Raw genomic sequence first — 14,527 nt, forward strand, 5'->3', positions numbered from 1 at the left:
AAAGCATTTTTTATGTTATGATTTCCATTCAGAGGTTAAGCATGAAGTTTCATTACTGAAAGCTAAGTTATTTTCTCAAATTATACGGGAACTGTTGTTATTGAAAGTAGATAATTGCTATATTAAAACAATTTGCAAAAAAACATATTACATTGAACAGTCACAGCTGCACCATGGAGACATAAAAACCTGAGGTCCCTTTGTTAAAAAAAAAACCAACAAATTAAAACCCCGAAATAAAGCCAAGTGAATGTCTTCTAGTATCTTGAAGGCTGTCCTGTTTAGAATTTGGAAGGGTCTAAGGGGAATCACATCCTATAGTTGAGTATTTAGGAGAATATTCAAGAAACAACAGTAGTTTTAGTATTTTGGTAATCAAACAGCTCATACATAGTTAAATAGTTAAGACTTTGATCTTTAATTGTATGTTAGTGGGGTTTTTTTGTGGGTGTGTGTGTGAAATTTTTTAAGTCTTAACCCTTCCGTTTGTTCTATCTCAGGCAGCAATACTGTGAAAGTACTGTGCTGTGGATTGTATCACATTTTCATTGTGGATTTTTTGGTAATTTCTGTAGCTGAGAGCAATGTCAAAGGATTGCTTGGTCATTTTTCTTTCATGAAAGTAGTGGCTTGGACACCACTAATTTAACACTTAATATATGACAAACAAATATGTGTGTGTCTGTGTGTGCATATATATATATGTTTATGTGTATCTATTTAAAATGTTGCCCACATTTTGCCCACATATACGAGATACTTGCTTTCAAGTACCTTATGCACTTTAAGTATGTTACAAAGTGGCTAAGGTATGAATAAGCCTGTGAACCAGCTCAGAGCAGTAATTATTTTCAGATTAGTTCTCACTTCCTGAGACCAACTTTATTGCAATTTTATGTAGCTGTAGTCCTCCAGTTACTTAAGTCAGTTTTCCTCCAAACCTGTAGAGGTAAGAGTTTATATCATGCAACAAGGGGGTAGTTTCCAAAGTTGAACAAGTTGTCATTTCTGTTCTTGGTGTTAAAACATTTTTTATGCATTTTAACCTGCTTAGTGGAGGAAACCTCTCTAAAACAATGGAATTTACCTGAGTATAATTAGAACAAAGACATCTAGACTTCAGTGTCAACACAAAAATGTAATCAAATCTACTATTTCTTGCTGTTCATATGTAGATGCTTTATCTTAATTGTAAAGTCATGAGTAGATTAACTGGCAGCATGTGGAGTTCCTTCTTTTTTCCTCTTTTTTTTTTTTTTAAATTTTTAAGCTAAACTAAAACACATGGACGTTGGAATGACTGAAATGCATTTTTTATAGTGTTTGCTTTCTGACAAATTATTTTTCAGTAGATTAGTTAATGGGTGTAACAGAGCAAATCTGATTTTGGATTCCTTTGGTCTAATACATGGTTGAATTCCCATTTGTTGTTGCATATGTAACTGAAATGTATGTGCGAAAGTTGAACTTCGAGATACATATTTTAAGCTGCCTTTACAATCAGTCAGTGGAGAGATACAGGCAACTCTAGTGGTAGTTTCTCTAACCTGTTTTATATGGACACATTTGGTACCTGTTTCTGTACATTGAGTATTAAAGGGGGTGGGCTATAGCTGAGTAGACACACTTGAGCTCTAATTTTTGTGTTGCTGGAAAAGGGTAGATGAGCTTCGTCCAGGATTTCCACTGTGCTGTAAAATGTGGTGGTATTGCAATGGTGTAGTAAGCCAGAAGGTAACTGAATAGTAGGTAACGTGGTGGAGTTGGGGAAGATGTAACATGCTGTAGTATAAAACCACTGGCAGTACTTCAGAAGACTTACATTCTGTTCTTTGCTTTGCTATTCAGTTACTTTGTCATTTTGAACAGCCGCTTTATATGCATTTGCTACTGCTTTCTCATCAGTAAAATTAAGACTGTGGTACCTGTTCTCAGATTGAGTGTTGTGTTAATTCTCTAGCAATAGTTTTTGTTAAGAGTTCACTAGCAATATTTCTGAACAGTAGAGGGAAAACTGGGTACTAAAAAATCTGAAGTGTGATTGAAAATTAAAATGTCTCTTTTTTTTTTTCCTTTCTTCAGAGCTTCATCAGATGAAGGAATGATACTCTTGAAACATGACAAGAAACTGGACTAATTAAAGTTTTCCTGTTTCAGGAAAAAAAACCCGAAATGTATAGACCAGGGGAAACGGTCAAACGTCGACTCAACATGCATGCTCCTCCTCGGATAAGAAGTGTGGAAGTTGCTAGAGGAAGAGCAGGTTATGGGTTTACCCTTTCTGGACAAGCTCCTTGTGTTCTTAGTTGTGTTATGAAAGGAAGCCCTGCAGATTATGTTGGACTTAAAGCAGGAGATCAGATATTTGCAGTTAATGAAATCAATGTGAAAAAGGCCTCTCATGAAGATGTAGTGAAACTTATAGGAAAATGTTCTGGAGTCCTGCACATGGTCATTGCTGAAGGGATTAGTCATATGGATTCATGTTCAAGTGATGAAGAAGTTGGTTTTTATGATGGGAAGGGATGGCTGAAACCCAAACCTGACTCTAAAGCTCTGGGTATAAACAGAGCAGAGAAAGTTGTTGAAGAAATGCAGTCTGGTGGCATTTTCAACATGATCTTTGAGAATCCTACTCTTTGTGCTGGTAACCCAGACAATTCTGCACCGAAACAAAGATCGTTTTCAATTTCTGATGCTATTAAATTTGAAACTGTCAATGAAAGTGTAAGTAATCCAAACCTACTGTCAAAGGAAGAAATATCCAAAGTCCTGAATGATGATTCTGTGTTTAGAATTGGACCAGAGAGCACAGAAGACTTTGGATTAGATGCAAGCATTTTAAATGTTGCCATGATTGTGGGTTACCTAGGCTCAATTGAGCTTCCTTCAACAACCTCGAATTTGGAAAATGAGAGTTTGCAGGCGATTCGTGGATGCATGAGACGTCTGCGGGCAGAACAAAAAATCCATTCACTAGTGATGATGAAGATAATGCATGACTGTATTCAGCTCTGCAGTGACAAATCAGGTGTAGTGGCAGAATATCCTGCAGAGAAACTGGCATTCAGTGCTGTTTGCCCAGATGATAGAAGATTTTTTGGACTAGTTACAATGCAGACAAATGATGATGTAAGCTTGGCTCAGGAAGATGAAGGGGTTCTGAGGACATCCTGCCATGTTTTTATGGTGGATCCCGAATTATTTCATCATAAAATTCACCAGGGCATAGCACGACGTTTTGGACTGGAATGTACAGCAGATCCAGACACAAATGGCTGTTTAGAGTTTCCAACATCATCTCTACCTGTTCTTCAGTTTATTTCTGTCTTGTATAGGGATATGGGAGAATTGATTGAGGGAATGCGTGCGAGGGCTTTTCTTGATGGTGATGCAGATGCTCATCAGAATAATAGTACAAGCAGTAACAGTGATAGTGGAATTGGAAATTTTAACCAAGAAGAAAAGAATAATAGAGTTCTGGTGGTTGATTTAGGGAGCAATCCAAGTAAACACATTCCTAACAGCATATGGGAAAATCCAGTAGGAAGGGGACAAAATCAGCCTGCTTCCCATTGGAATGGCTTCTGTCATGAACAAGAAGGAAACATTCCTTTAGAAGTAATTCAGAATGATAAGTCCCAAAACGTAAGCAAACACTTAAGTCCTTCTGCTCGTATTGAAGTTCCACTGGTTTCCTCACGAAATTCAGTACCCCCATCAAAGAAAAATGCTGCAGGCATAGGCAATCAAAGGTGGTTGCCTGTGCATGTTTTACAAGAATGGCAACATGGAAATGCTAGTGACCAGGAGTCGTACACTGATTCGACAGACGGCTGGTCGAGTGTTAATTGTGGGACTCTTCCCCCGCCAATGAATAAGATTCCAGCTGACAGATACAGAGTCGATGGCAGCTTTGGTCAGCCACAGTTAAAATCTCATAAAAATGAATGGTCTAAGAAGATGTTTTGCATGCAGAACAAGTTTGGCCCTCCGCACAGTATTAGAAAGTCTAAGGAAGATAAAAAGGTAAGAATATGTTGATGCTGGTTTCTAAAAAACCAACCCCGAACCCAACAGCCTATGGTATTTGTACACAATGATATTTGCATAGTAAAATTTAAATGTATTATATCATTTACAGAATTTCAAATGAAGAAAATAATAGGGTTCTTTCTCCTTTGCAGAGGCTTTGCATATTCCTGTTTAATTGAGTGCAGCTCTGGAATTGTATTTCTGCTGGAAGTGTCTGTTAGAGCTTTCTCACATTTCTTCTTGTCTCTTCATTGTTTCCAAATGTTGCAGTGGCATTGCAATAAAAGGAGACATGACATTCTAGCAACTTGAGTTCCTTCTGACCTCCAGCAGCAAAAGAATGGAAACAGTCTGGACCTTCAGTCTGGTTCCTTTTTTATAGAAGGCTGGCTTGCAAATATTATTTTAGTGATACCTATTTTTATAGGCATGTAGTCTAATCATGAGTCAAAAACTTGTGTTATACACTTTTAACTTTACCCAAATAAGACAATTTTATTTTAAAAATTCACTCCAGCAAACCTCTTAACACAAATAGCATTAAACCTACATCAAAGGGTAGTTAGTGGTGATTATAGTGCCCACTATTAGGTCACAAATCTAATATTCTGGCAGTGAGCTATAATTAAAATTTTATTCCAAAATACTGCTTAATCTACTTGTTTTGTCTGCTCTTTGGCTTCTATAAATCAAAGCAAGAAGATGTAAAAAAAAAAAGGTGTTGGAGGGGTATCCAACATAATTACATACCATTCCCTTTGTCATGTACACGTTTTGCTGTTGAGAAAACTAATGTCATGGGAGTCTGTTGTTGGTAACTGAGATTCTAGTAAAGTGGAAGTCATTGGTCCTACATTAAAAGAGTTAGTAGTGGAGTTGTATCTAAAACATTTGCTGACTGTATGGAAAGACAGAACCTTATACTACAAATTAGTCTTCAAGAAGCATTGTCCTTCCATGAGGAAGTGTTGCTTATGTGATTGATTCAAGTGTCCATCATGCTATCGAAATCTGTTTTTGAAAAAATGTCTTTTTCACCTGATTAAAAATATTCAACTATTGCTCAGGTGGATGACAGTAGAGATTTGTTACTTGTTTCATACTGTTACTTACAAAATCTTTGCATTGGTGTGACACTCAGGCATAGACTTTTTGGGGATTAGAATGAAGAACTTTAGAATGTTTTGGTGTGGAAAGATAATTGTTTTTTTTATTGCTTTTCTTGCACTGTGAAGCCAACAACTTCCATATACATTATTTTGTACACTTTTTGTGGTGAAAATAAACCAAATAAACTAGTATATATAATATACACTAGTGTATTTTTAAGGTGAAGTGACTGCTACAGGCAGCAATGTTTTCCAGACCCACAATACTGTATTAAATTGCAAGTGATCTTAAATACAAAGTGATTTAACACTTTTCAAAAACCAAGCAGAAATTATCCAAACAGAAACACTTAATTTGTAAACATTACCTACCAAACCCACCTATCAATCAATTCTATTTGCTACCCTGAAGACTACAGGCCTCATGATCTCTTCGCTGATGGACCAAGGAAAAGGCCTCTCTCTTTACATGCAGCACCTGGTGCAGATGCATTACGGATGTTGGTCCCAAGAGCTCTTTGGGAACTGGACCAGCTGCATGGGATGCTGCTTCCTGATCCTTCAGGATTTCTGCAACAAATTTGTGCCTGCAGTGTTGTCCATGATAGTAATACAGTTTAGATTTTTTTTTCAGAGATGTAAAACTAAAAAAACCTATTTTTTTAATGTTTGCCACATTTATTTCATGGAAGTCAAGAGTAAAGTCTCATAGAAAAATCTCATAGAAAATTTTACACTTTAAGATGAAAGATGTTCTATATGTGGGTAAACAGTAATAATATTTCACCTACTGTATCACTCAGATCAGCTTATACTAGAATATATGTTCCAACACTAAATACCTCAATCTTCCCTTTTAAGTCTATTTATTAATAAAATAAGCATTCTGTTCTTTGATTAATAACTAATTTGTTTGCAAGATATTTACAATGTTTCTACATGCCTTTAGCATTTAGTCTCATTAAGGCTACAAAAGCTCTTTTGCATTGTAATTTTGTTTTTCAGTATTAATGAAGACTGTTGAAACTGATGAGAAAAGCTCCTGAAAGTCTTGAAATCAGTTGCAAGCATGAGTTGCAAGCACTTAGCGTTATTCAGAGTAATTCATAAAGATGAAGTAGTACTATGATCTCATCTTAAACCTTTAGTGAAAATAGTGAGGGGATGTCGTTACTGATGAAATGTACCTCTGCACTTCAGGCACTGCAGAAATAGGGAGAATCTATGTCTTTGTATATGAGAGCAATAATTCACTTTCAGACTCGTGTGAAAGGAAGAGGTAAAAATGTATATTCCAAAACATTCAGATGGATTTAGGTACTGTGTTTTAGAAAACTGTATGTCCTCAGCTTCTGTGACCTTTTTAAGTGGTAAGGACTGATTTTACACAGCATGCTCAGACACATTCCAGTCATCAAATAAAGTATATAAAGTGGCCACATGGGATTGTGTTCATATTTTTACAACCTAGTGGCTGAGTCTAATGCTTCATTTGGCAGAGCAGTCCTTAAATTGCTTTTTAATTAAGGTGGGTTTTTTGTTTTTTACATTAATACTGAAGGGTGATATATCCTACAAGTGCGAATGTGTAGAAGCCACTAGAGGGAGAAAAGGTTACCAAAGATCAGAGATTTTTCTGTGATGGTCTTCCTTGGAGCTTTCATTATGTGCTGGGGAAAGTACATGAGTTCCTGGATTTAATTCTGATCTAGCAGAATTGTTGTGTTAGCAGTGATGATCACAGCATGTAATTTGGGAAAATATGCTGTACTCTAGAGTGCTAGTGGGGGGTAAGAGGGACATAAACTCTCCTGATTTTGTAGCTGCACTGGTAAAACATTTGTGAATTGTACAGAACACACGAGCAGATGTGAGAATATCTGTTTAAACATAACATATCTGTTTAAAATTGCACTTCCAGAACTGGACCTAGGAAGTGTTTCTTATGGGTAGGAATAGGATCATGGAATGGTTTGGGTTGTTCCAACCCAGTCTGTTAGAATTAGAACCCATCTAGTTCCACCCCCCCTGCCCTGGGCAGGGACACCTTCCACTAGCCCAGGTTGCTCAAAGCCCCGTCCAACCTGGCCTTGAGCACTGCCAGGGAGGGGGCAGCCACAGCTTCTCTGGGCAACCTGTGCCAGAGCCTCACCACCCTCACAGTAAAGAACCCTTATATCTAATCTAAATCTACCCCTTTTCAGTTCAAAGCCATTACCCCTCATCCTATCACTACACTCCCTGGTCAGGAATCCCTTCCCATCTTTCCTGTAGCACCTTTAAGTACTGGAAGGCTGCTGTAAGGTCTCCCTGGAGCCTTCTCTTCTCCAGGCTGAACAACCCCAACTCTCTCAGCCTGTCCTCACAGGGGAGGTGCTTCAGCCCCCTGATCATCTTGTGGCTTCCTCTGGACTCACTTCAGCAGCTCCATGTCCTTCTGATGTCCCCAGAGCTGGACACAGCACTGCAGGTGGGGTCTCACAAGAGCAGAGTAGAGGGGGAGAATCCCCTCCCTCGCCCTGCTGGCCACACTTCTCTTGATGCAGCCCAGGATACGGTTGGCTTTCTGGGCTGTGAGTGTACATTTCTGGTTCATAATCAGTTTTCCATCCACTAATACCCCCAAGTCCTTCTCTGCAGGGCTGCTCTCAACCTTCTCTTCACCCAGCCTGTATTTGTGCCTGGTGTTGCCCCAACTCATGTGCAGGACCTTGCACTTGACCTTGTTGAACTTCATGAGGTTTACACAGGCCCACCTCTCAAGCCACGTCAAGATCTCTCTTGGGACATATTTTATTTTGCATACTTGTTGTGTTGACTTCAGACTTCATGTTGCAAGGAAGTAAACTCATTTTCTGAGCTTTGTTTTCCCTTTAGTGTTGTAGTCCCTTTAATGATGATGTTTTCCGCTCACAAATTAGAATTGTGGTTAATTTTGTAATAATTGGCAAAAACACTTTTAAAATATTAATATTCTTTATACTGCTACAAAGCCTTTTAAAGTTCAATATAAGTGTGAATAGTTGAGAGAAATTAAAAACACCTAATGTAAGTGTTACTGGATAGCATGAGGATTTTTTTTTTTACTTTAAAATGTTGTAAGCAGTTTATCCCTAAGTTACTGAACTCATACTTTCACAATTGCTGTAGATTTTGGTTTTTAATCCTTGGCTCTGGGAAGAGGACAACTAAATCAGGGAAAATTTGGTTCTATTCCACCTCTTCTGACTGAGATTTACTGGAAGCTATCTCTGGCCCTATATACCTCTACAATTATTTCCGGTACTGAACTTCACATTTCCCATGTTTCTTAAAAGTTTCGTGTGAACAGATTTGTATTGAAGCATCTTATGAGACTTTTTGGAGGGTCCCCTTTTGTAGGACTTAGACTAAAACAAGTGGTAGGAAGCCAGGTGATGCTGAAATTCACTGAAAGGGCAGATCATGGAAGGTAAGGTGGCTTTCAATCTCAGAACGTCTAAGGAAGGTTTCTGGTGGCAAGAAGCTTCTGAATCCCTATGGGACTGATACTGGGTAGGGGTGTGTGGTCTCATGGGGTCTAAGAGACTAGCAGATGAAAAGTCTGGTTATGCTTTCAGTGGGAATCAAATAATTCCTGCTTTTTCATTTGTTATTCCTTTTGCACCATACTATCTTTGTTGTTGCATTGTTATTTTCATCTTTAGCGTCCCACTATGTTCCAGTCACTTACCTACTTACCCTTTTGAATTATTTTAGATTATGCAAAAGAAAATCACCATAAGCAATATGAAAACATCAGGGGATGTTAGGATTGGCAAGGGACTTGAGAAATTACTGAACAGGGAAGCATTCCTTTCCCTCTAGAGTAAATTAATATAATACGTTTGATTTTGTTCAACCCTCACTCTCTGTTTTTGTGCTAGCGCCTGGCCAAAAATATGTCTACCCATTACTGTTTTAAATTAAGTTTTACTGGGAAAATACTCCTTTTTCCACTGGAAAGCTTCATAACCGTCAGTTTAGTCTTTGAGTTTTCTCTCCATGAGGACAGAATCCTAGGCATTGACCTGTTGCCATTCTTTTTTAAAAAAAAGGAAGTCTGTTTTAATACTGTAGAAGCAAGTATAACAGTTAAGATCACAAGAGTTTAACCACCTGAACTTACTAACTAGTATTTGGGTACAAGGTTTATTCCAAGTGAATATGACAAATATTACAAACCAAGGAATTAAAAAGCCTTTTAAAATATTGGGTACTGATTTTTAGAAACCCCTTTTCTGCTTTTACATTTGTTGTACAACTTCAGTCTTGACCACATTATTGTTTGTGCTCACGAAGAGTGAGAATTTGTAAATGGATCCTATTTGTAGGTCTTAGAGGAAGAAAAATAGATAGTCTCGTCTGAGACTCGCTGGACAATAGTACTGCAAATACATTTTTTTTTTTTTTTAAGCAAAAAGAATAACTGCTTTGTAAGCTTCATGACTTAAGCTACTACTTCTATATTGTAAAAATATAGAAGAAACAAGACAAGAAGCAATACAGTGGGGTTCACTAATGCATCTTTCCTTGCTAATATATTTTCTGAATTACTGTTATTGTTACTCTGGTTTGATCAGAAGTTTAGCTGCTTCAGAGTTGTCTTTGTTTCCAAAGCAAGTATTACTGAAAAAGATAGGCTGTTCAAGTTAAAAATGGAATAAGTTTTTTTGTGAAAATTTGTAATTTGCTTCAAATCCAAGAATTGCAGTTTTTACTGTTGGTAACTGGATGGTGAAGTAACTGAAAGGCAGATAAATGTTGGCAAAGACAAAGGCAAAGACAATGTTGGCAAAGCTGTGTGGTTCCCATATTTGTTTTTTGTTGTATAATTACATTTTTTTCCCTTTCCTCTACAATTCTGCTTGCTCACTAGCTTAAATTGTTCCACGCCAGCTGTTTATAAAGCAGAATTAATGGCAGCTGGATTGCTATTCTTACGCAGTACAATTTAATGTTAACCTTTGGAATTGCAGGCTTTGATCTGAACTGAGATGTATGTATATACCTTAAAGAGAACTCAACTGAAATCCCAAACACCCAGCTAGATCTGAGAATGTGCTAATGTGAATTAAGCTGCAAAGAGGCATTTATCAGGTCCTCTGGTACATTTTACTATGAGAAGATGAAAAGCAATTAAATATGTAGTAATTGCATGCAGCCTTTTCATATGTATTATCATCTTCTAAAATAACGAGTTTTAAAAATGGTCAGTTCTAGGATCTTTAAAAGTGTATAAAAAGCCAAAATAATGCTGGGTGCTTTTCTCTGGAAGAGAAATTAGTAAAATCTGGACAGTAAATGTCTGTAGAGCAATGGCGACTTTGTGAAATTTTCTCATTTCAAATTTATGTTCTAGGGATTTAGAAGTTTTAATTCAGTTTGTTTTCTAGCTCAAGTGTAAGTTTGGGTTCCAATTAACATCATGGCAATTAAGGAGAGATGCAGGCATCTAAGTATTTCTGACCTAGTTTTGAGCTGCAAAGTCACAAGAGGAGGTAGTATCTTGAGAAACAAAGAGAAACAATGAACAAAATAGCGTGGAGAAAAATAATTAGCACAGAGTGAATGGAAATACTGGAAAATGGCTTTAAGTTTGCAACACACACACTTTGAGATAAGAGATTCTAAAATTATTGTCTGAGCTTTCAGTTGTATGAAGATAGACCCCAATTCTTTGCAGTTGAGAAGATTTAGAGAAGAGAAGGAGTTGTAAAATACCAGTTCTTCACTGGAGAAGAAATAGATCAATATGGAATAAAGGTGTTTAACGAAAATATATATGGACTTGCTAAAACTTACCTGAAGTGTCTAAACAGAAGCATGGAAAACTGAAGCCTCAAGAGAAAGACCTCAAAATTAATCCTATCAGTAAAATGGCTATTAAGACATCAATAAGCTTGCAAAGATAGTACCAGAGAAGTATATTCTGCATCATCAAACCAAATTCTAGCTCTTAAGGCAATCATGTATTATCATGCCTTCCATATACTTAGCAGCTGTACCTTTGAAAGAATGTGTTTGCACCCTGCCTTCCCTTCCACACTGCCTCGTACAGGATTAATATTCCATCAATATTATGATGTTAGAAGCTTTTTTTATTTTCCAGTCTGAAATCTAGTTGTGGCCACTTTATACCCATTTCTTCTGCTGCTAGTGTCTCCTTTAGTGAAAGTGACTCTCTTTAGTGTTTACCTTTTTATTTATACATAGAAGTCATATTGTCTTTTGGCTTTCATTTTGTTTGATGTAAAGTGCTTAGGCTTTTAGTCTTCTGGGAAGTAAAGTTTTCATTCTCTGGATAACTTCAGTAGCCCTTTTCTGATATGATTCTAGTTTAAATTCTTTGTTGGACTGAGTGATCAAAATTTTATGCTGATTTTCTGGTCCTGGTTACGCTTTTGTGTAATTGTAGTGTACATTTTCCTGTCTCTATTGTTAATGCTTCATACAGTACCTCTTCATATATTATTTATTTTTTTTCATAGCACATAGCATTGACGGTTAATACTTATTTTGTAATCGATCAGTAAAAACATCCATATGTATCAGATAAGATATCCAATACTGAGGTCAATGTTCTATTTTGGACACTGGCCAGGAATAGCTGCTTAGAAAAACCATGGAAGAGCAGAGAAAAAAATATCTTTCTAATTTTCAGCAGTTCATGGTTTAGAGACTTTCCTCTGGTAGAGATGCCATCCACATCATTGTAATAACCTTTGTGAACCTTAGTTCTTGAAATTGTTTCTTAAACTCACTTGTACTTTTGACATTCCTGGTATGCCTTGATTTATATGTTCTGCAGTTTAATAGTGTGGAAAGAAAACAATACATAATTGTACTTTCCATATAATTTCATTTCATACCTGCTAATATTTGTCATGAGGAATACTGAACAGTCTTACTTCATTTATTTTTTCTTACTAATTTTATTTTGTTTTAAAACTCAACCACAAATCACTTACTTTCCAAGTAGAAGTTAGTTTAGTCTCCTCCCATACAAAAGTTTTTTCATAAATGTAATCTTCTTCCCTTACTTGTACTACATAACTTTTGAGATGAGTTGATCAGAACTGTAAGCAGTTTTTAAAATGTGTGGGTGGGCAATGTATTCATAAAGCTTATGTCTTGATTTATTTTGCTTTTCTGATTATTCTCCATTTGCTTTTTTGATTGTTACTGATTATTGGGCCATACTGACTTAAATGTTCCCAGCTAATGCCTACCTAATGTTCAAGATGATTTGGAAGCAATTGTTATGTGTGTACTTGTAATTTTCTCCACGTTTTCCCCTAATGTACTCAGGTCTTTCTGTTCCTCTGCAATTTCCAACTAATAGACTTCCAACTCATACAAAATACTATTATCTAGTTATACTGAGAAAATGATCTTACTATTCCATCTGCATTAATATCATTGTGTGTTTTTTTGTTTGAAAAGTGATTAGGATAGTACTGAAATGTAGGTGGTCAGTGTTTTGTGCCTTAGTACAGGAGGGAAGCAGTACACTTCATTTACCTGGATGTCCAGTGTAACAGGGCAGCCTCTTTTCTATATCTTCCCAGAGTGCATCGAGATCTTATGTGACATTTTATGTCATTCTTGATTATATTATGGGCCTAACTGCCGTTAAATGTAATGGTTAGAAGGCAGTGAAATGTGTCATTATCATTTGATTAGTAAAGAGGTAGTTTTAAAAGTGATCAAATCCATTGACCTAGTAATGGTGAATAATACCATTTGAATCCTTTGTCACATCAGTTCCAAAAAAAAAAAAAAAAATCATTACAGAAATTGCAGTGTAATTAAAGTCTGTGGAAAAGCTGTCAGTAAAGTTTGAATGATGCTAGACCTTTTTTAAGGTTCCCCTACCTAATCCAATTTTGTGAGGTGCTGTCAATCCATGATGTGGCAGCAGTGCAGGGCAGCCTGGAGGGTGTTACTTCATCCTTTTTTTGTTGCATAGCATATGGAGCCCTCTCTGTCAGCATGCCTAGCCGTACCCCAGGACTTATTGCTTCTGTTCCTCTAACAGTCCAGGGGACTGGACTACAGCAAGTTCTTTTCCAATATTCTCCCCAGATTCTTTAATCTCGTTCAGGGTATGAGAGGCTCTAACCCAACATGCCCCATATGCTCAATCCATCCTGTTCTCAGACCCCACAGACCCTCACTTTACAAGTCCTGCAAGTTTGCACAGGGGGTTTTTGGGTGGAGGAGCTGTGACACTGGCTGATGGGATGAGGGGTAAAGGCGGTTATGGCCTACAGGTTTCCCTGCTCTGCACTGCTACAGTGGGGTGGTCGCTCAGCTGACAGGACCCATAATCAGGAGAATGGGCACTTAGGATGGTAGTGGACAACAGAGAAAGATTAAGTAGGATTTGGGACTAATCCTGGTCACAGAATAATATTTGTATCAGCTACTTTGTTCTAGGATCCTCCAAGGCTTTCTAACCATGTTGACATTACTGTGGCATCCTTGTTTCCGATTCTATTTCAGAAGGTTCTAAATTAGGAAATTTCTGTCTGAAGTCTTAAACCTGCATTCTTTATAAAGATGAACTGCCACTCCAGACTGACCGTTCTGCTGTTTAACATCCGAGGGTAAATTTGGCATGTTTTGGATATCCACAGAAGTTTCAGATTATATGATCTGTGTATCTGGGTACCAAACTGTCATGCACTTTAACATACAGAGTCATAGAGTCAAACCTAAAATCAGAGATTTTTAAAGCTTCAGTAGCTGGAAATAGAAGTAGGACAAATTAAAACTTGATGATTTTATAGTTAGTATGATTAAGCTCTGTTACACATAGAACATAGCAAATTCTGTATTAGTTGAGTTTCTTAAATTGAGGCCTTTTAAATGGTGCTGTTCCTTTTTTTGGGGGGGTGGGGATTAAAACATGTGACTATAAGCATCTTCCTTTTGTTACATACTTTTTAGAGGCAATTAATCAGAAATCAGTACTTAAATTGACACTTGTACAGACACTCATAGACAGAGTTTTTGTTAAAAGAATCTAATTTATTAGACTTTTTAGTATAGGGAGATGCTTACCTGGGGAATTGACTCTCTGGAGCAGGATGGCCAGTTGCTGTCTGGGTACTACTGATGGTTGTTTCTGTTGCAAGCATGGTTTATCTGGATTGTAGAAGACTCCCCAAACTGTTGTTCTGGTGAATTTTCTAATCTGTCCGGCAAGTGGTCCTATGCAACCATTCTAGCATGTGCATGGTCCTTTGTCAAGACAGAGGATAGTATACTTGTTCCAACTGAACAGGAGAAGGAAACATTTTTTATCAAAATTAGTACATACCAGTAACTATATTTTTGTTTTAGAGCTCTTATAACTT

The 14,527-nt window shown here is 37.1% G+C and overlaps 1 protein-coding gene across 5 annotated transcripts in view; it reads left to right on the plus strand.

The window, feature by feature from the left end:
- RGS12 (regulator of G protein signaling 12) overlaps positions 1–14,527 on the plus strand; it is a 91,012-nt gene that overhangs the window by 4,352 nt on the left and 72,133 nt on the right. For 4 of the 5 annotated variants that reach the window (XM_074904423.1, XM_074904422.1, XM_074904425.1 and 1 more), the window contains exon 2: positions 2,083–4,029. The exons of the other annotated variant lie outside the window; for it this stretch is intronic. In XM_074904423.1, coding sequence (XP_074760524.1) covers positions 2,173–4,029 — 1,857 coding nt within the window. In that variant the 5' untranslated portion in view covers positions 2,083–2,172. The remainder of the gene's footprint in view (positions 1–2,082; positions 4,030–14,527) is intronic. 5 annotated transcript variants of the gene reach the window in all.

Source organism: Athene noctua, chromosome 4 (assembly GCF_965140245.1).
Source record: "Athene noctua chromosome 4, bAthNoc1.hap1.1, whole genome shotgun sequence".
In the NCBI taxonomy this organism is placed as follows: domain Eukaryota; kingdom Metazoa; phylum Chordata; class Aves; order Strigiformes; family Strigidae; genus Athene; species Athene noctua.